We start from the raw sequence: 22,210 nt of genomic DNA, 5'->3' as shown, positions 1-22,210 counted from the left end.
ACATAATATACAGGAGATCCATTGGGAAATTTAGCAACTTTTGAAAGATGATCATAATTGTGATTATTAGCTTCTTTAATATATCTAATTACAGTCTACTTTTGTCACTTTATCCTTTCTAATTCAGTTGAAAAAATAAGTTTGTCCTTTCCTTAACCATTTTTATATAGTTTGTTTGCCCCATCTGATGTATCTTCAGTTTTCGAGTTAACTTGAGTTTTCCAAAGCTAGAAGTTAGCGTAGCTATACAATAAAAGATGTTCTATTTGCCATGAGTCGCAACAATTCATTTTGGCATCCATAAATATAACTTTAAAGGTTGTGCTTGATATAAAATGGCCTGTTTTTCCCCTTTCCCTAACACTGAGCGTATGAAAAATATTTCAGATTGTTTAATAGGAATAATAAATTTGAGAACTAGCCACGAAGTATAGGCTAATAAAAAAATTAATTGAGTGTCAAACTTTTTGTGGACATTTTTTTAATTCTCCCCATTTATTATTGATCTCAAACAACTGTGATATTATATTTTATTCATCTCCTTGATCTTCGATTATTAAATTGGCTCAAGTTTCCAAAACCAGAAGTGGCCAAGTTACCATGGCTACGCGAAGGCACGTGTTTTGTAGAACCTAAGCCCCAGTTATCCTCTACTGTGTGTCTATGGATACAGCTTTGCTGGGTATCCATGACAGCAGTAGGCCTATATCTCTTTTTTCTTCTTCAAACGCATTGGACGTAAATTAAAGCATGATTATTTATCTGCAATAATGGTTTTCGAGAAATAACCAGCTCAAGCCTGCTGTTTTTAAAAAATTAAAAATCCATTTTAAAGAATGAGTTGTCAAATCTCATTATGAGAAAGGTGGAGGGGCTAAGCCTCCCCATCATTTTGTCTTTGGCTTGCTTTTGACTTCTTTAGAACAAAATCGTACAAAGTGATAATTGTAATATTAAAGTAATAATATATATTCGGTTAATCTGTCTTTCCTCGGAAGACAGCACATTAAAAAGCTAGTCAAATTCTGTTTTATTTGCAATAGTGTTTGGTGTTTGATTTAAAACATCAGACGTCAAGTCAAAGCTTGTAATTTTCATGTTTTTGGTTAATTCTGTATGCATTTAGCCGAAATTCAAAACGAACATTTTGGCCTTTTTTTTATTCTTGTGTACCTGAGGCGTTTTGTCAAGTTTCATATCGTCAAAAAAGAAATTTGGTATACGGCCTGCGATTAATATTAGTTAAATGAAACTTGATTTATATAATGTGTCGGCTTTTTAGGTTTTCTCTTTTCTCGTGCTTATTGTAGTTTCAGGCGTCGTTTTGATTTTTTCTTCATGCTTTCAGAACTTTATAATGCCAAGGACATCAAATAAAAACGTCTTTGGCTCCATTGACCACCCTGGATCTTATGTACACGTAAACTGAGATTTTTCTTTTGGTTGTTTCCGGGAGTTTTTAGGATAATATCACTTTTTTGTCAGTTTCGTCACGCTGAGTCGTGAAAATAAGTAAGCGAAACTAATGGGCTGAATTTGACAATGCGTTTCGTCCGAAAAAGTTTACACATTAACAGTCTGTTGTTGCCAATAACTACTACACATTCTTAAGGTTTTTGATGCCATAAATTTTTAGCTCATTTTTCGCAGTTTTTTTCAACCATATTGCTTTTTCTTAATTCGGTGCCTACTACTTACCAAAAACTGCATATGCAAGACTTTTACGCTAAAAAGTAAATTCCTGATTTTTTCTAAATTTTAATATATGTGTTGTTGTTTCCATTTGACCAATTCGAACCAATTTCGCTTTTACTGCCCTTGGTACTTAAAATACTTTTCAAAGAAGAAATAGAATAAATAGTGAAAATTAGAGATAATCTGGCCTGTTTTTTCTATTTCTATGGACATGAAGCACAGATTGTGTTTTTTTTTTCAACAGTTAGTTCAATTCCACATGAATTTAGCTTAGATAGGTAATTTAATACTTTCTATTTGCCTCCCATGAAAATCGTCTGTTAGACTGGGCAAAATTAAGTGTAACACGATATTTTTACTCGGTACTTGTTCAGTGTTCGTCACAAATGATCTCATATTGTATTACCCTAGCAACAATTAACAAGTCATAGCAATGATATGTTGCAGTCTGGTTTGTGCATTAGTCACACTTCTTGACTACAAAGGTCCTTGCGTCGGCTTTGTGATGGCTGGTTTCAAATTCCGGACCCTATATTACCAAACAGATATCAATTCACTGTGCCACCACAGGCAAAGAGTGTAGTTACCAGAGTAGTGTGGCAAAATAAAGAAACTTCTGTACGACAGTACACAAACAAATCGTTGGTCAGAAATTGGTACCGTATTTATTTTATTATTGTCAGTACTGTGAACAACATTTAGCACGTTGTGGTAAACAAAATTGAATCTCCACTTAAATATATTATGCTCAGGCCCGACTAAGGTTTTACCTTTGGAAAAGATGATACAGGTCTGTTCCCCCTACCCCGAAATGGGATAAGTGACATAGGTATTTTAATACCTATATATGATGTATTACGTATGTCTTATACTGTATTATGTATACCTATGTGTACCTACTATATATACCTAGTGTATATATATATACCTATGTATTATAGATATTTATTATACCTCTGTATTATTGAGCCTTAAACAGTATGTAATTAATTCTGTAATTAATTATTAATTCTTTTTTGTTTTTTATAAATATCGGTGTTCTATTTGTATTATTTAAGTTTATCTGCTGAAATCATTGTGTATGTGACCGAAATATCCAGGTTTTTTTTTTTTTTTGCACTGTCAATAATGTTTGTGGCCCTAGGGTCAACACGTAATTTCGACACCAACCAAAAATTCATAAGGTTCATAAGAATTCTTCAAAAGGATCTGATGATTTTAAAAATGTGGGTTTAGATTGGAATGTCGATATTTTGGCAAAATATTTTTTTTCATAAAATCGCCCTAGTGGCTGCTAGATGGACCCCCCCCCCCTGTACTCATATAAAAATGAGTAATAGAATGAAACTGTTTTGGAAGAAGCTAGCTCAGGGTGTTATACTTGATAATTTGATTTATTTTTCAGTATTACTGTGAGCATTGCTGGGCTGCTATCCATTCACGCGCTGGTCGTGAATTCCACAAACCGCTTGTCAAGGAAGGTGCGGATCGTCCACGGACCATTCACTTCCGCTGGTGACGTAATCAAGGATTAGGCGCGAAATTTGAAACCCCTGAAACCCGTGTTATCCGGGCGGACGGAACCTAATGTTATGTTTCACTTTAGCTTGCTGCTAGCTGCATATTTTTTACTGACACTTCTCTTTGGGTGATAGGCTAATTATTATTCATAATCGGGCTTAATTGATTGTTCTTAAATTTGTGACATATTTAAATCGTCATCTTTTCTGCTATACAATAATTATTGTATAATTATAATTATCAGGAATCTTTTTTTAAGTTGTAAAAGGAGAAGCATTGCCTAATATGTATAAGTAAAAAAATTGGTGACAAAAAGTATTAAAGCAGGAAAAGCCATCACTTTAAAAACAGTACTAAAACAGCCTCTGTGATAAAAAGTCATACTTGTCTTAATTTTCGTTTGTAGAACAACATGAAAACACAGCAAATACAATGTAAAAAACACAAAAAATAACGTTATTATTCCAAGTCAATCATTTACAAAATAAACTTTTTCTACCAGTAGGGGTCTTCGTGAAACCGTAGAATGTGTATTCTCACCGTCTCAAACGATATCAACACTGCACATCTCAGGCCTGGGGAGAAATGAAATTTTAAATTTAACTAATAAGATTATTAGTCTCAGTTCTGTGTTTTTCCCTTAATTTTTGGGCTGAAATACTTTTGGTTTTGAAAAATAGCTCTCTGATTAGCTTAAAATCAGTTTTTGATTCAGAGCCGTATCCAGGGGAGGGGGGGGGCGTTTACCCGGTTTTAACCCCCCCCCCCCCCCGAAATGTTTGCCTGACTCGTAAAAACGTAATAAAAACGGATATAAATAAATTTTATATGCGTTTTTTTAGGTTTTGTTTTGTGTAAAAAAAAATTTTTGAGTAAAACCCACTCCGAAAAAAAATCCTGGGTACGGCCTTGTTTTGATTATCTGCATATTTGTATTTGATTCTTTGAAATTTTCTATTAGATGATACAAATACAATGTCGGAAATCTCTGCTAACTTTTAAACTAAGAAGCATGTCTTACGTTCTTTGCTATCGTCGTTTTTTCATTGCGAAAAACCCCCAAAAATAGTTTTGGGCGATAAAACTATTTAGTTTTTTGTTGTTTGTTTGACCAAAAACACGCCTGTAGTTATCTTCATTCTTAGGAATGAAGTATTTTAGCCCTTTGGATAAGGGTAAACATACCCCAGTTATATCAACCGATTTACCGTGTTGGATTTTGTGATTGTGCTTGATTGTTATGGTACCCAAGACAAATGGGGTCGTTTGACGACATCCTCTCCCCCATTTTAGAGGTCTTGGAAAAAGACATTTTATTTCATTTGACGCCACTGAACTTGATTAGCTTACTGAGAAATGTTTAAGACGGATTTATGAATATATGTATTTATGTTATAATTCAACAAGAAACTATTAACTTTTTAATTGACTACAGTCTTTGGCCCCTCGGCCCCCCTCGTCACAGTTACACTGTGAAGGTTTTGGGAACACTTGAATCAAAACTTGGTAAAGGGAGTGCAGATGTGTCATCACCTGAGCATTTGGCTGTTGCCTAAAATCCTGTCACTAAATTACTGAGAACTATATTTTTTATATTATACATTTAGAGTAATGCTTAATCATTTAAGTAAATTCAGATATTTAAAAATTAATGATTATTCATTAAATAATTTAATTAACTTATTATTTAATTAAAAAATTTCGTTATATATTTAGAGCAATACAAGTTAGGAAATAGGAATTGTTTTTTTCTATGCTATGAATTCTTATTAAGGTTAAAGCGTGCAAGAAAGAGTCCTTGATTGTGATTTGATTTAAATAAGTCACATATTTCATAATTTCAGACTAATCCAGCACGGATTTTTGCTTTTAAATTAGTTCTAATCAATTTTGTAATTGTTTATGGTTTTAAGGGATTATTTTGGTTATATAGGCTTATTTCACCTATTACGTGATAGGCTGTTGGACTTTTAGGATATTATTTTTGTATCTTAGACCTATTTTTGTACACCCGCGGCATGTTGATAGGTTCCGTCCTAGTTTGGTTTTGGTTGGGAGGGGGTTGTTTTTTCGTAGTCTTTATGCGTAGTTTTTATGTGTGGTGGTGTTTTTCATCCCCGAAGTTTTGTACTGTAGGTTGTAGTTCGTTCACGGTCTGTTTTTTGTAATTTTTTTTCTTTTTTTGCTTTTTCTACTGTTCAAAGCTTTTTTGTGTTATTTTTGTAGGAAAAATATAAAAAAAAAATTAACAATGTTTTAAAATATTCCGCCTTGCTTTGCTTTTCTTTAGTTTTTTTTTTATGATTTACTTGTTTTAGTGTAAGAAACAATTGAGGAAATGGTTTATAATGAATTAGAATACCGCGTTGGGGTGGTTTGATTTAACAGGTCATCTTCTATATAGGATACAACATACCAGCTTAAGGTCTATTTCCGCAACTGCATGCTACAAAGCATAGGATTTCAATATATAAAAGAGACAAAGCAGAGCGGAAAATGTCAGTAAAAAGAGAAGAAAAAAGATAAAGCAAGATGGGAAAAGTCAGTTAAAAGAGAAGATAAAAAGACAAAGCAGAATAAAAAAGTCAGTAAAAGAGAAGAAAAAGATAAAGCAGAATGGGAAACGTCAGTTAAAAAGAAGATAAAACAAAATACAAAGTCAGTAAAAAGAGAAGAAAAAGATAAAGCAGAATGGGAAAAGTCAATTAAAAGAGAAGATAAAAAGATAAAGCAGAATGAAAAAGTCAGTAAAAAGAGAACAAGAAACTGTGGTTGATGACGCTGTTTCTTCTTCTTCTTTTTTCGCCTATTATATTTTACTTCATCGTAAAGTCTCTTGCATGCGTTGGGCTTTGCGTTTTCATGATTACAAAATAAGCGTTTTCCAGAAAACTTGTTCCTAGATACAAAGAAATTTTTGCTCATATGCAAGATAGCAGTTTTCTGGGAAACAGCGGAAACAATTCAGTTTTCGATATAAGTATATTGCGCTTGGAGCTGGCAAAAGCGAGTTTACATTCATATGAATCATATGTTTATTAGTAAAGATGTTGAGAAATCTTGTAGCTGCATCATTACTAACATAAATATTTGCATTTTTCTATATGTACAGAGGGTTGTTTACGAAATGTTCAGGGGCTAAATCGATTCAGTTCACTTGTAGTATTTATGAGCTTTTAGCGTCGAAGTACTTGATTGGCAACTCTTTATGCGTTTAAAGATGGTTACTATTTAAGAAAATAATAAAAATACACACAGCTTTTGACACGAGGGACACCCCTCCTCTCCCCCAGAAGAAAATCACAGAAGATTAAGGGTACAAAGGGTATTTTAGATAAAATACATGTACAGAGGGATGTTTATCAAATGTTCAGAGGCCAAATCGTTTAAATTCATTCATAACCTGCATGGATGTTATAGTGTAAAAGCACCTGATTGACAGCTTTTACACGTTACAAGATGTGAATTAAAAGGTTGTCGGTTAAAAATACGTCTTGTCCACCACCATCCATCATGAGGGATTTTTCATTCAATCTATTTCATGACACCAGCCGGTTGGAATTAAAAAGAAAGTCTGCTAAGGGCAGTAATAGACCTTAAGCTTCATTATGTTCGCGTCCTCACTGTAGAAACGCCGTAATCTTAAATTAAGATTAATCACCGTAATCTTACATTAAGTAGAGTCTGTGTTAAACTACAACGGATATATGGAGACTAAAGCTTAGTTCTGACAGAGCGCGAACAAAATTCGCTCTGCGATATTTCGCATCGCGCCGTTTTGCGGAATTCGCCATGTAGTTCTCAAAGTCCGCTAATTTCGTTACTATTGAGAAACTGCAGTTTAAAAGTAAAAGAAAAAAGGGACTCATCAGTGCTGCTGCAGCTTTCTCTTATGTTGTATATACAAGGGTTAGTAGAAATCAGATTAATAAGTTTTACAATATCCATTTGTTTGTTTATTTCTGGAGCGAATGACGATAGCGATGCGAATTTTTTCAACTTGAGCTTGAAGCGCTGCGAAGCAAAGATTTCGATGAACGAAGCGTTTTTTTCCGCGGGGCGACGCGAAATTCGCTAGGCGATACGAAATTCGCGCTCTGTCAGAACTAAGCTTAAGCAGTGACAAATCGCTCCAGTTGGGGTAGTGATAGACACAGTTAGGTTCCGCGCTTTTTGTACAATTTCTATACCATGGAGCCCCGGTTGTTGTTGGTCCGGAAAATGAACTCATTGCTGGTTGGTAACCAATCTGGGAGCACTTACTGGTATGGGAAAAGAAATCAGTGGCCGGCTGCTGGTTGGAAAACGTTCTGGAAACGGCATCCAGTCCCAAAAACCTCTTACCGGTCGCTGATTTGAAATTGATATGGAAACGGCTGCTGGCCCGAAAAAAAAAACGGTTGTGGGTCTGGAACCGGCTGCTGATTGCAAATCGATCTGGAAGCAAAGTGTAAAAGCTGAAAATAGAATTGAAAACGTCAAGTGTCGCCCGGTAGGATGTAAGTCCCTATTAGAAAATTTTACAATACGAAATATCTTGTTTTACTTAATGTTTAGATAAATGTCATCTTGTGAGATATATTTTCTTGATATCTGGTTGTGACCTATTTTTTAGCTGACTTTTTTCACTTCTATGTGTGTTGGTGATACTGTTGTCTTGTGCAATATTGATTCAAAGCCTTTGTTTTCTATTTTATAAATGACAGAATTAGAAATAATGAATCGAAAACGACAGCATCCTGTGGCATTTTAAAAAATAATTCGACTGATAAAAGCAGTTATATAGCGTGGAAGTTATTCAAGGTCAACCTCTTGTTTTTTTGTGTTTTTTTTTAGCCCGGACGGTCGTTGGATGTGTCAAATCAGATGCATTCAAATTCGCATAATAATAAGAAAACGCTCATTGAAAATATGTAATGCTTCAACGTCCACTCTAGATATTGCAAATAATCATGAACTATATTATCTTTTGTATATTTAAGACACATGGGAACTGAAGCTGCAGATTAACTGCAGTTTTTCGTAAAGTTCGTTTTCGCGTAGGAAGTCTATAGTTAATTTGAAATTTACTAATAAAAATTTAATATAGTTAATTGAGGTACCATATGAAAACTGTAGATATCTGTAAATCCTAGTTCAAATCTATTCACTGAATTATGCTCTTTTTTGTATTCAAGACACATGTGTATTTAAGCTGCAAATGAATATTAAAACTGCAACTGAACTGAAGATTTTCGTAAAATTCGTTTTCACTAGGAAGTATATAATTAATTTGTTTAGCCGTTTGGAAACTATATATACCAATAAATCCTAGGTCAAATATCAACCAAATCCAGTGCTCAAAGCTTTAAAGTTTTTCAATCATGTTACCAAGTCTACTTCATTCGGTCTTCTTTTGAATTGAATTGTAACGCCATCTAAGGAATAGCTGGAAGTACCTTGAATTAATGTTTAACTAAACCCTATCCAGGACTGGTGGTCAGCAGATATACTAAGCATAGCTATATATTGTTCTATATATGGTCAATGTATGTCAATATGTGCCTAATATAGGTAGATACTTAATGTCGTATCTATCTATACAAAGTATATATTGACCGTTGTCATATGCTGACCATATAAAGACCAATATGTAGCATACGTTGGCCATATTGTGCTTTTTATATATGCTGACCATCAACCATAGATAGCGTTTAGCTACTATATGAATTCATATGTTTTATATTGGTCTATTTATGTCAGGTCAATATATGCTTAATATATATTCATAGTACAAATGTTTAATCGTAATCTTGCACTTAGAGGAGATTCCCCGCCCCCTGCTGCAGAATTCAACGAATGTCTGGTTAAAGTTAATATTTTTTCCGTAAAATAAAGTGTTAGAGGGTTCACGTGCCCATTAGCTCGCGCTATTTGCTCTATATGCATTATTTTCCAAAAATGAAGACGATTTTTTTGGCAGTTTTTAGAGCATTTTTGGTTTAAATTTTTAAACTCGTAGAAAACAGTATCCTCAAGTTTGGAGGGCGTGCACCTATGTGCAAGGGTGTTTTACCCGACTCCATTTGAGAACAATTCAAGGCTGAAATATTGTCGGTAACTCCCCTTTGTGGGCTGTAGGAGCTAACTGCCTTTCTTTGTTTTGAGGTTTGGTAAAAGAAAAGAGAGAATAAAAGCGAAAGGACCCATTAAATAATTAGGGTTTAGGGCTTTCCTCTGGGAAGTTTATCATTAGATGAAATAATTATCCAACAACCGTGATATACAATTTCTAGAAGACATTGTGTCTATAAATCAACCTACCTTAGTCGAACTAAAAATAACCATAATGCCTGGTAAACTTCTTGTTAAGATATATTCCACAAACCATATTTGCCCCTTGCAGTAATACAAATTCAAGAAAATGCTGGGGGAGAGGGCAAAATAAACTTCAAAATCCACGGGGGAGGGTGGGTAATTATTGCTTTTTGATCTTTCTTATGAAAATACTTAAAAGGAGTATTCGTAAATGAGAATACCCTCCAAAGTGTATTTTTCTAAATGGGGGGGGGGGAATCCCCCCAATTGGAGCCACGTGTTTCTTGTGTTTAGCATCTGAATGATCAACGCACCACAACCGTGTATGTACACTTTATTCTGTTTATTTGAACGAGCTGTTCAGAAGTCTAGTCTTTTAGGGCGATTACACAATTTTTAATGTCAAATTACTTGATTGATTCCAAACTGCAGTGCTCTTAATGAAATTTCCTTAGGGGTAGAACCTCAGGAATGTGATCTTTTCCAACCTAATTGACATTTATCAACTTAAAAGCTAAATTTTCTTATTAAAGTAAATTGGCTGACTTATTTTAATTTTTATGAAATGACTTGACTGCTTCATCAGTTCTTAGAGATTCAGAGAAGCCCTTTTTGAAAGGGGTGCAGTTTTGACTACCAGGGCCCAAGAGGATGAGTGACTTGGACCTCTCGACCCCTGAAAAGTACTACATAAATATGACGAAAATATGCTATACGAATCTTATCAATTGTATAAATTGTGTACAAAAAAGTAAATATTCAGAATTAAGTATTTTAATCAAATATTATCTCTAAGTCCCAATCTAAATATTGATAAATTTAATATTATGTGTTCAAAATACACTGAAAACTTGAATGTGCAAGGGATTTAATTCGCATATAAAATGACTCGGTACCAAAGCCGTATTCAGGGGAGGAGTTAGGGGGTTTGAACCCTCTTCCCCCGAAATGTTGGTCTGGCTCGTAAAAACGTAATAAAAATGCAAGAAAAACCAATTTTCGATACTTTTTTTTAAGATTTTTTTTTATGTTATCTAACTATTGATAATGTTGAAACAAAGGGGGAATAATCCTCGTAGCAGTGCTGAAGTGGAATGCAGTCAATTTGCAAAGCATGTTTAAGCATATCGATTAGGATCACTAGATGGCGACGCTTTATGATGGTTTATAACTTAAATTTTTGAAACAATTGTTTTACATCTTTTCTTCGACTGGGGTATAAAAATGTTGTATCAGTAAACGGGAATTCCACATGGGTTATGTGCAAGTTCACTATTATTAATTAGGTTTGCCAAACAAACTAACGGAACAGCCAATATTTTCATTTGGCAAACCCGTAGGAATATTCAAATTAACCCCAATACTGAAATAAAAATAGGTCACTAATACCAATAAATTTAAGATACAAAAAAGCCACAGGAAATAATTGAACTTCGGACGTAAAAGATGCCACAGGGAAGATGTGATCGATTCTTAGCTTCGATATTAAATTTTAAATAAAAAATGTAAGTAATAGATTGCTAGAGGGCCGTACAGACAATTTTTTTCTTTTAATTAGTGGAATTGTTTTGATGGAAATGCTAGGGTGGAAACGCTAGAAAACAGTTATTTTTGCTGTACGTTACTTGAAATCGTTTCAGAAAAGTATTACTGTTTTAAGTCGGCTTACCCGAAACGAACTTCCTAGTAATTGTTTTGTATGATGCTAGCTACTTCAGTTCACTTTAATTTTTGTTTCAAGTTTTTTACTATTCCATTTGGCGGATAAATTGAGAACCCCTCTAGTCAAAAAACACCTGGAAGATTTTTTCTACTAGAATCCTTTTACAAATTATTTTTAAAAAAAAGAAAAAAAAAACTTTTACATTTTCTTTGTTTACTTTTTTCTAGTTAGCACCTACTTTGTGATTTGTCAGTGCTTAATATTATTTTACTATTCATTGATTTTTTGTCCCTTTTTCTATTCTCTTTTATATACTTTCACGGAAAGTAATACTTGATGATTTATAAAAAAAATGCAGTTGTTTTACTTATATTCAAAATTACATAATAACCCTGTATTTGCTTAGTTTTTTAATATGCATATTGAAAATAAAACTACGAAGAAAAAAAACATCTGTTGAAACTTCTCTTGCGCGATTTACCTTTGGACATATTCCAAAGGTAAAAAAGTGGCATATATGAAAACCCAGACAACCTGGAAACCCTAGATTATTTCACCATCTCCCCCTCCAAGATTTTGAAAAAGACCTAAATAGGATATTTTTATTGAAAAAGGTTACTAATTCTATGTTAAAAGATACGTCCGTCAAATCATTGGGGGGAGGGGGGTAAGGGGGTAGCGGTCTCTTCGACTTACTCATATTCACAGAACTAAAATCTTGAGGAGTATGCTTGGAGCCTAAAAAGTGCGTGTCTATAGTAAGTCTAGTATATGACCCTACAAATCGTGGCCCCATGCCATTTTGTTTTACCTCTAAATGATTTCTGGGTGAAGTGCATAAAGCATAAAACTCTTAAAAATTTCTAGCCTTAGCTAGGTCAATCTAAAAAAAAACGACTTATTTTTTAAATATGAAATTCTGTGGACAGTTCTGTCCATAACCTTAACCTTTTGGGTTGTCAAATAATGTTAAATGGCTGATTGTAAAAGAGATGTAATTTTTAAACTAAATTCCTTCTTTTAATATAAATTCATACAAAATGCTGCAGTTAAAGACACTATTGACAATACCCAAATTACAAAGATGTGTCACTCTTTTACTCTTTTTAAAAAATATGTTAAGTTTTCAGATACAATTATTGTTGACGTCAATTAATCTCCTCGCAGTCAAAATTAAGGATCAGTGTTGTCATGAGTTGCTATTCGTGTTAACCTGTCTAAGCAACGTATACTAATGACCTTATGACCTGCAAGGCAAAAAAAGCTCGTTATATTCGTATTCTGATCCATCTTGCAGTTAATGTTCAATTTAATTACAATTCTAATTGGCACAATTCAGCCGTAAAGAAAGAGATGGACTGCTTGTAAGAAATCCTGTGACTCAGATTTTGCGTTTGTTCACTGGCTTAAAGTTTAAAAAAGAACCACAAGACATCCAATCAGGTATTAAAAAGGCGGGGTTACTTGGCTTCTTTTTCTGACATACAATTAAACAATAATGGGGTTGGCTTACGAAAATTCACGACGGTCGTAACTGTATTTTAACTTTTAATGTAAAATTAATTAACTGATTTAATAAAAAATTGAATAAATTTAAACAAATTTTAAATTAAAAAAAAACTAATTAACTTAATAAAAAATAATAACAAATTAATTTACAAAAAAAATAAAAACAAATTATAAAATTAAAGTAAACTTTTTACCATGGAACTATTTTTAGGCACATCTACGAACAGGAACTATTATACACTTTTAGGCGCAGTTTGATCGGCTATTGATTTGGAAATCAATTCATTAAACTTTAGCTGAAGAATAGAAATTTAAGCGTAATAAAATGAATTTAAATGAAAGCGGACGTTTAGTCTGAAACTGGAAAGGTCGCACAAACTTAACAGGACACAAGTGAAGTAAATCTTATTAATACAAATAGTTGCAACTAAATTTCAATTCTAGCCAACAGAGTGGAGTTCGATTTGTTAGCTTAATAAATATACAATTGAAGAGGAATGCAAAGTAAAACAAACATGTCCGGACAGTAACAAATCAAGAAAACAGGCATAAAAAGACAAAAGAAAAAAAACAGCAGAGTTCATCCCAGCGCGAGCATAAAAAAGACCAAAATTAAGACTAAATCTATCATTCTTAAGAACCCACACCCAAGAATTTTTATTTGCACACGGATCAATGATGTCCGCGTAGCGCAGATATCCATCTCTTAATGCACTGCCCTCGGCCAAGAGTGCTATGTGTGGTTGGGGGCAAATCATATGACGCATCCGTGACCTGACAAGGAATAGTCTTCAAAACACATTTTTTTTTATTTCAAAATAAAAACTCTAACTCAAACTGTTTCAAAAAGGGGCTGCTAGAACAGGCTGGACAAAAATGTTTCTAAAAACCTTCTTTGAAGGGTTTCTTGAGCCAAGGAGATTTTTTTTAAATCGAGGGGGGGGTGGTATTAGGGGGCTCAGTAATTGACTAAATGTGTGCATAGCTCTAATCGAAATGAAGTCAAATGAAACAAATGAAGTCAAACTGTGTCTGAGTGTGAACACGAACACAAATAGACACAAATTTTTAACGCAAATGAACTCAAGCCATGTTTGGGTATGGATAGTATCTAAAGCAGAAATTTGCATTAAGTTTTGACACTTAGCATGGCCAAGGAGTAGAAACAAAGAGAAAAAGATAAATTACTAGCCCCAATTTCTATGAAAAAAAGAGTGCTTTCATTGCATTAGTTTATATTTTTAACGGTCGCGTTTTTTTTAGCCAATCAATTACTTATTTATTTTTTTAACATCACTCATTCACATACCATGATAATACGAAATAAAGAAAGGAAAAATAACACATGAATATGACTGCCCTCCAACGTTAGAATTTAAAAAGTAAAATGAAAGAATGTGTTATTTTTCATACAAATTATTTTATACTCCCCCCCCCCTTGATCTTAGAATACAAAATATAGTCCATTGAGAATGCAAGTTTTTTAATTTACGGATTGCTTTCATAAAATTTAAACTACAATTCTTGTGTTTGCAGCAAATATATTAAAATGAGTTCTTTCATCCTCAATACGCTTTAAAAAAAAACTTTTTAACACTTGATCTTAGAATACAATGTGTTGGCGTTCCAGGTAGCGAGAAAAAAAGTTGTCTGTAAATTTATATATATATATATATATATATATATATATATATATATATATATATATATATATATATATATATATATATATATATATATATATATATATATATATATATATATATATATATATATATATATATATATTACATTTCCCAGGTGTTTATTCACATATAACACCTTTTCACCAGGTGTTGTATTTACCTCATGTTAGTACTTCAAATTTTAAGACCTGATTTTTTTTTATATGAAGCTTAGGTAAAATAAATAAAAGTATTTGTGTCACAAGATTTTATAAAAAAAAAACTCTTTGCGACAGAGGTATGTAAAACCAAAAATGGGAATAACATAGCTATTAGCATATCATTCGATTTAAATTTCTAATAATATATCCTTAACTTAATGCAAATAAAGGGAGAAAACCTGACCTTTGATTTTAGAGCAGAGACAAGAGATGGTTTCGGTTCACTTAAAACATGTTAAATCTTAAATTGAAGTTGAATTCTAGATTTTCTTTTCTTCCAGAAAAATATTTTCAGGTTATTGAACGTAATATTACGTAACGGTCCACTGCTGAGGATTAGATACTAATTGGAGTACCAGAAGTCAAACATAAAAAAAAAACAAAAAAACAATTTGTGTATTCTGAGAAACGGAAATATAGACTACAGACTTTAACTCCCAAATAAACATCTATAAATTAATGTAGGCAAACTACATCCTGAATGCCTTTAATAAAGAAGCAAAATTGGCTTATAGACCTGAGCCTTTCTATCCTTTAATGTTATTCGTGAATATATATATATATATATATATATATATATATAAAATTAACGACAAGTTACTTCTGTCAGTATTCTTAATCAAATTCACCAAAAATTAAATTTAATACTTCAAAGCGACCAAAAAGTTATTTCTTCAGAAGCCAATAATTGCATACTCAAACCATAATTTGGCCTTTGGCCTTGGTACAAAACTTAGTACTTGTGAATTTCCCTATCTTTTCGTGCGATTAGAACTACTAGGTATTGAATTTATCACGTTTCCAGGGAAATATTGATGGATTCCAACTGAATTTAAAATATTATTATTGGCAGTGTTCTTAATTAAATGTCCTAAAAATTAAATTAATACACCAAAAAGGCAAACAATTATTTCTTCAGAAGTTAATTAAAATTCAGCAAATTATTTAGAACAGTTCTTTACTCTTATTATAATGGAATATAAAAACATTACTAAGACCTTTAAATCTTCCGTTTTATTCAGTTTGTGATACAAATATACAAGCCCGTGAACCTATGTGCTAATTTACTGACAATTATACACAGCTGTAGCTAGGGTTTTCAACACCCAGAGACAATGTCAAATTGCCCCCCCCCCCAAACCCGACCCACCCCCCTTCCCACTATGACTACCACAATATACAAAAAACTCAGTTTGGCGTCGACTCAGAGATTGCACCCAGGGGCACCTTCCCCTCCCCCTAGTTACGCCACTGCGATTGTAGTTATATAAATTGTGCTATTTTTATGTAACTTTCATCAATTGTAACCGCTTGTTGCATGTACCTTTATTTGAAAAGAAAATGTTTTTTAATTATTTATAACATTTTGTTATACCTTTATTATATAAACCAAAATGCTTCTTTTTTCTAACTCGACACAGTTTTTACTTTGTTTTTGTATTTTGTAATAACCCATTATATACAACAACGCTTTGTACATGTTTATGGGGTGTTTTTTTTTGTGTGAATTTCATAACCATCAATTTTCTACTTTTATGGAACGTTTTTTTCGACTTCTTGTTTGTTTTCTGGTTGTGCTTGTAATAAAGTTTGGATTCCCATGTTTTTCTATCCATGGTTTTAGTAACGAGTTGTTTCAGGCGTTTTCAAAGTACCTTAGAACATCAAAACGAAAGCATTTTCTGGCTCCTGGACCCGTCTTAGGTAGATATATACCAAGAGTCATCCACAACATTAACCAATTCTATTTAAAAATAGAATTCTCATAAAAAATCATACCAACTTCGAGTTTGTGACAATAACTTTTCTGGAGGAGGAGGGAAGGGTAAAAATACCAAAAAAAAGCATTGGTTAAAAATGCAGAACATATTTTTGAGCCCAAATTTATCAGTCTTTTGGACCAATGTTGGGGAACGGTTTAAAGGCGCAAACTGTAAGAGACCCAGTAACATTCTTCATAGGAAAGCAGGGGGAAACATCGATATTCGGATGGTAATTACTTTCTGTTTTAGTTCAGTCTGAATTAAAAGAGGATTTTCTCGACAGAGATGGGGGAGGCGCGAAGTAAAAGTACGAAACATAGTTGTAATGCATGGGGGGGGGGGTAGTCTCAACACTTAAAACTGTAACTGAAATGAAAATATGAAATAATAGAAGGCCTCTCATTTTTTGTTTTAGTTAGTCCAAGAGCTCTTGGACAGCTCTTTGGAACAGGACGATGTTCTTCATATTCCAATTCAGTCCATTTGTGATATTTTCCCACAAGCTTTTTGTTGAAGGTACTAAACATATTTAGTCTGTCATGGGTGCAGCAGCAGTTGCAACCTAATAAGAGTGAACTGCAGCCCGTAATAACCGGAAGTTTAAAAATGCGTATTGAAAAAAAAACTGTCTTGTGACAAATATTTTCTATTTGGAGGTGACCAGGAATAATTACTATTATATAGGCTAGTCCAGGGATGGAAAAAGTTCAAAAGCTGCCATTAGCAGAATTTGACAGAATTCCAAAAGCTGCCAAATCTGCCAACTAATTTCCCTAGGCCATGAAAACTGCCAATTAGCATTGCAATTATGCTACTTTTAACGCTAGTCTTACTACGCTAGTCTTAATAGTAAAAGCTAATGCAAAAATTTTAAATTTTTTTTAGGGAATTTTGGAACAGAGTTTGGTCTTTTTGGCGAATTGCTTGTCTGTTATGGCTAAATTCATAATGTGTATTTTGTGGAACAATAAAATTTGAAATCTGAATTAACTTAAAATTTCTGTAGATTTCTGTACGCTTCTGATGGTAAAAAAAAAATAGTACGATTAAAAAGTAAAAACAAGCAATATTTAGATTCCAGTGTCTGTCTATTAATGGTTTTAATGCTTCAGGAGTTTTTAATCCTGCATCAACTGGTGACGTTTTGGCCTTTTTTGGTAAGAACTAGTATTTTGCGCTATGAAAAGGCGGAAATCAATACTTTGCACTGTTGTGATTCTTTTACTACTTATTAAGCACTAACGAACTTTATATCTCCATTCAAATAATACCTCTCCGATATTCAGCGACTACTTGTTTGATATGATATCTCTTTGCAACATAAAACCCAAAAGACAAATATCCACTCCTTGGTGAAGATGCTTTACTAAAAAATATGAAATTTTGGTTAATTTTGGACATACAGTTTAAAAAACCCGCTTCGAAATTCTCAGACATGTTCAATCTGATGGTGTAGTTTTTTTTTTTTTTATAAAGATCGTACCCCTTTATAGAGGTGTTTCTTTTACTTCATGTTTGTTTTCCGGTTGTGCTTGGAATAAAGTACTTTTAACAAATTGCTTCAGGAGTTTTTTATCAGATAAAAAACGAGCTGGATCAACCCCTGCTGCTAGGTGGACCCTGACCGAGCTTACAGAGTCACGTTGCTGACCCTCGTTCCAAACAGAATAACCAGCTACCAGTGGTGGATCCAGAAGAGGGGAGAGGGGGACGCCTCCCCCTAACGTAGTCTAAAGTAGTGTAATTTACGTAATTAACGCAAAATTGCGTTATCTGAACTTGATCGTGTTGCCTTTTTATTGGTTAAACATGTTTTGCCCCCCCCCCCCCTAAAAAAATCCTGGATCCGCCCCTGCCAGCGACGCCAGGACTCGAATTCCTGTGCTCACGGACAAAGGATTTCAAGTTTAGCGTGATAATCATTCCACTAGGACATAAGCTTTATCTTTTATTCATTTGATTGTATTTTTTTTCCTTTGGGCTATCATTGTACTAGATAGATAAGATACGGAATATAAAAAATATTAAATCCAACAGCTTTGCTAAAAGCAGGCTATTGGAAATAGATTTAGCCAACACATAAGGCGTGCTTAAGCCCTACCATTCACAATGAGATTTTACTGATATTGGGAATTAGCTCGCGCTAATTCGGATCAGTCAGAATTCTTCATAATATTTTCCAACCAATTAGAAAATTCTACGAGGAATTTGATTGGCTCAAATTAGAACTATCTAAATCTTGGTATTAGTAAGATCTCTTTGTGAATGGGCCTTCATCCATTACGAACAAACTGCTGAAAAGAAATGGATACAAAAAAATTATACAAACCCTCCAAATCAGCAAACTCCTGGATAGAGCTTCGCTCCGTGAAAAGAAAGAAACTTTTTTATCTCTTTCATAAAGTAAATTTAATTTAATTTCATTTTATTCGGCAAACCTTTGTGCATTTTTATATCGACAAATTATTCTATACAGCCGACGATCAATTTAAATTGTAATGTGCTTTTTAGAATATTTAGTAGCACAGACACTCATCTTCAGCAATTATAACTGTTCAAGTATCTGTGACGTCATTCACATACAAAGTGTTTTCATCAAAATTAAGGCCCTAGACAAATTTTCCCAAAGTCTTAACCTATCTAGATCGTTTTTTTTTTTACATCGGAAAATGGAAGTATGTCAATTTTCAGAAAAACAATAGTGTCGTTTGCGAGAAAAATTTACAAATAAATAAATAAGTATATATTAAATTATTATTGTTCGTTTAACAAGATAATCACCGTCGTTGCAATTATGTGCGCAGCTTACGGAAATTGATTAGTTTTCATCAAGCTGTAATTTCATTTTTGGAGTCAAGTTATCACAGCTAATATTCTAGCATCCCAGAGCCCAGGAATCCGTGAAAAATATCATAAATTAATGTTAAAAACATTTCAAACTCCGCTTCATATGTAACTTATTGACCATTAGGCACTGCGGAATGTATCCCAAGATGAAATTAAATTATATTCATTCTTGGAACAATAGAGGCCTCATGTTCAAAATCCCCGCCTTTTTCGGTCCGTAATAATTACTTCTTTAATATTAGAGCTGACTAAGGCACTTCACAGTTCCTAATTCCGCAAAAAAAAGTTGTTTCTCACAAGAAACTAATACATAAATACAAACATAAGCTGTCAATAAAATACATGGCTCCTAAAATAGAGTTCTGGCTAGACTCCGGCGCCCCGCCGATAAGGGAATGCCGGTGGCGGCGGGCTCAAAAATAGCAGCGGCGGCGCGCCGCTGATGATTTTTTTCGCACCGCCGCCGGCGCGATCAATGTTGATCGCAAACATTTAAGTTTTCATCAGTCTTTCTCAAATCCCAGCTTGAATTTACAACAGAATCAGGCCTATTCATGAGTTAAAAACTTCGTAAGTCGCTGGCTAGACGCTGGTTTTCTTCGTTATTCATCAAGAGAAGTAGAAATCTGGTAGAAACGAAATGGCTGTGGCGTTTCAGAACCCCTGCATAGGAGTTGACGTAAGAGATAATAGATTCGCCGTGGCATTCAATAAGATCCAAGGAATCTAATTAAAAGGAAGCACACACAAAAGCCAAATTAGGCCAGTAGCCTATGAGAAATCGCAAAATACCCAAGACAATGAACAAGTCCCAATGGGGGGCCCTGGGTCTATCAAAATGTTTTCATGGTTTACCAAGGAATTTGATATCATTTTCTTCCGTCTCCGCTTTAAAAGAAAAAATAATTAGCTTTGTGGCATGCCTACTTTCAATTGAAAAAAATTGATGTATTATCATTTTAAAATGATAGCCCCATATTCCCCCCCCCCTATAGGCAATAACATACAATTTTTTATAAATCATATTTTTGGGGTCACTTCCGTTTCAATCTTCAATTCCGCAACCTTGTACATAGTCAAGTACCTAGACATAATAGACAAGTACCGTTTTTAGGTTCTATAATGGTTTCCTCTTGAATAGATACTTCCTCCAAGTCCCTGCCCTTTTGCGGATTAATAAAACCAGGTCCTCTTTTATTGCGCTTTTTTTCCCATAACTCAAAAAGTTCTTCAATCTTTTGAATAGAACCTGCTGAATTCCTTGATATGCTTTGATTGGCTTTACACTACGGCATACAGGATGTTTATCGAAGTTTAGTGATATCATGCGCAAGACACAACATCTGTTAATTGCAACACTGTTCCGAAAATTAAACAACCCTTGTTCAACTATATCTCTGGGACATGAACCTACCCCACACGAATCTACAATATGCTGATGATCTGGTGCTATGGTCGTCTGGCAACACCTTTCAGATAGCACAGTCAAATCTGCAAAAGTCACTTTTCCAGTTTGAAAAATTCTCTCAACATTCAGATTTACCCATTGCACCCACCAAGTCAAAAATAATCCAATTTCACCGGAAGCGAAACCATGTTAATGCAAAACTAACTCTAAATAAAACAACTATTCCAGAAGATAATAATATTAATTACCTAGGTCTCATGCTTGACCAAAAACTTAATTTTCACCTCCACATTTCAAACACAATAAAAAAATGTTATAGAAAAGCAAATATACTAAAAAGACTTCTTTCCACACCCTGGGGTTGTGAGGAGAAAACCTTACTCCAGTTTTATAAATCACATATAAGAACCCATATTGACTATGGGCTCATTGTCTATGGTGCATGTGCAAAGACCCAGATGCAAAAAATTGAAACAACACAAAATGATATAATACGTCTCATATTTGGTCTTAGGAAACCCACAAGCACCAAGTTTCTGCTTATGGAGAGTGGATTAACAACAATAAGGGAGAGACGTAGCTTTCTCTTGATAAAACATCTTACAAAAATTGAATCAAATAGCTCACACACATTACATAATTGGTTAAGAAATCCAGCCATGTATAGAGGTATTGCAGATGAGTTTGCCAATATTCAAAAGAAGTTCCCTGTACCAGCAAAGTCTATTGCACCTACTTTCCCCCAATCCCCTCCATGGAATTGGTCATTTCCAATAATAAATACTGAATTTTCAAAATGGAATAAAGATTTAACCCCCATTGCTTTTGTCCAGAAAAAATTTGCAGAACTTAATACAATTACCTATAAAAATCACTTCCAAATATTTGTTGATGGGTCAAAAATGAATGAGAAGGTTGCAAGTGGTGTTTTCCTTCCTCACCTGAAAATTGCAATGGGTGAGAGATTATTTAATAATTTATCTATAATGTCTGCTGAGTTAAATGCCATAATCATGGGATTAGAACACCTTAAGCAAAACGAATCTTTGATTGAAAATTCGAATAATATTATCATCTATTCCGACTCTTTATCATGCCTTGAGTTGCTGGCCTCAGCTCCTCAATATAAGTTGGACATTGACACTTATCATTGTCACAGTATTATTGATAATCTTGCTTCAAGTGGCATAAAAACTTACTTTCAGTATATTCCTAGACACTCTGGCATAAGTGGTAATCATCAGGTTGATGAAATAGTAAAAAATGCTATAAATATTGACCAGCCAAGTGGGAGACCAATCCCAATTAGAGACATTTACCGATGGAGGCTATCAGATATTCATTTTAATAAGATTAATCCTATCCTTTCCCCCTTTCCCAATAAGTATCTTTCTAAAATTTATCATAGAATTCGTTCTGGAACAAATGGACTAAATTTCCTTGCATTCTCACATAAGATTTCTAATTCAAGTGGTTCAATTCCCCTGTCCCCTCTTTGCAGGCATTGTAATATGAATAATGAAACAATTGACCATTGCCTATTTGAATGTAATATGCTGACGTCTGCACAACATACCTTGCTTTCTAAACTGTTAAAATACTTTAAACACCACAAAATCCCA

General features: G+C 33.8%; 2 protein-coding genes across 5 annotated transcripts in view; one reads left to right on the top strand and one right to left on the bottom strand.

Moving 5' to 3' along the window:
* The window catches only part of orb2 (cytoplasmic polyadenylation element-binding protein orb2), a 156,409-nt gene extending 152,459 nt beyond the window's left edge, over window positions 1–3,950 (top strand). Inside the window, exon 8 of the mRNA XM_089088097.1 lies at window positions 3,101–3,950. Coding sequence (XP_088944223.1) covers window positions 3,101–3,214 — 114 coding nt within the window. The 3' untranslated portion in view covers window positions 3,215–3,950. The remainder of the gene's footprint in view (window positions 1–3,100) is intronic.
* Window positions 3,951–4,937: 987 nt separating this feature from the next.
* Window positions 4,938–22,210, bottom strand: part of LOC148952795 (palmitoyltransferase ZDHHC16B-like) — a 92,799-nt gene continuing 75,526 nt past the window's right edge. The window contains exon 7 of one of the 4 annotated variants that reach the window (XM_089088098.1): window positions 4,938–12,423. The gene's annotated coding sequence lies outside the window, so the exon portion shown is untranslated. Of the gene's footprint in view, window positions 12,424–20,925; window positions 21,530–22,210 lie in introns of those variants that run through there. The other 3 variants (XM_089088099.1, XM_089088101.1, XM_089088100.1) reach the window with 3 other exon arrangements.

Source organism: Artemia sp. Qi Xiang Cuo, chromosome 4 (genome assembly GCF_049724085.1).
Source record: "Artemia sp. Qi Xiang Cuo chromosome 4, ASM4972408v1, whole genome shotgun sequence".
In the NCBI taxonomy this organism is placed as follows: Eukaryota; Metazoa; Arthropoda; class Branchiopoda; order Anostraca; family Artemiidae; genus Artemia; species Artemia sp. Qi Xiang Cuo.
This window is presented reverse-complemented; position numbering and strand designations above follow the sequence as displayed.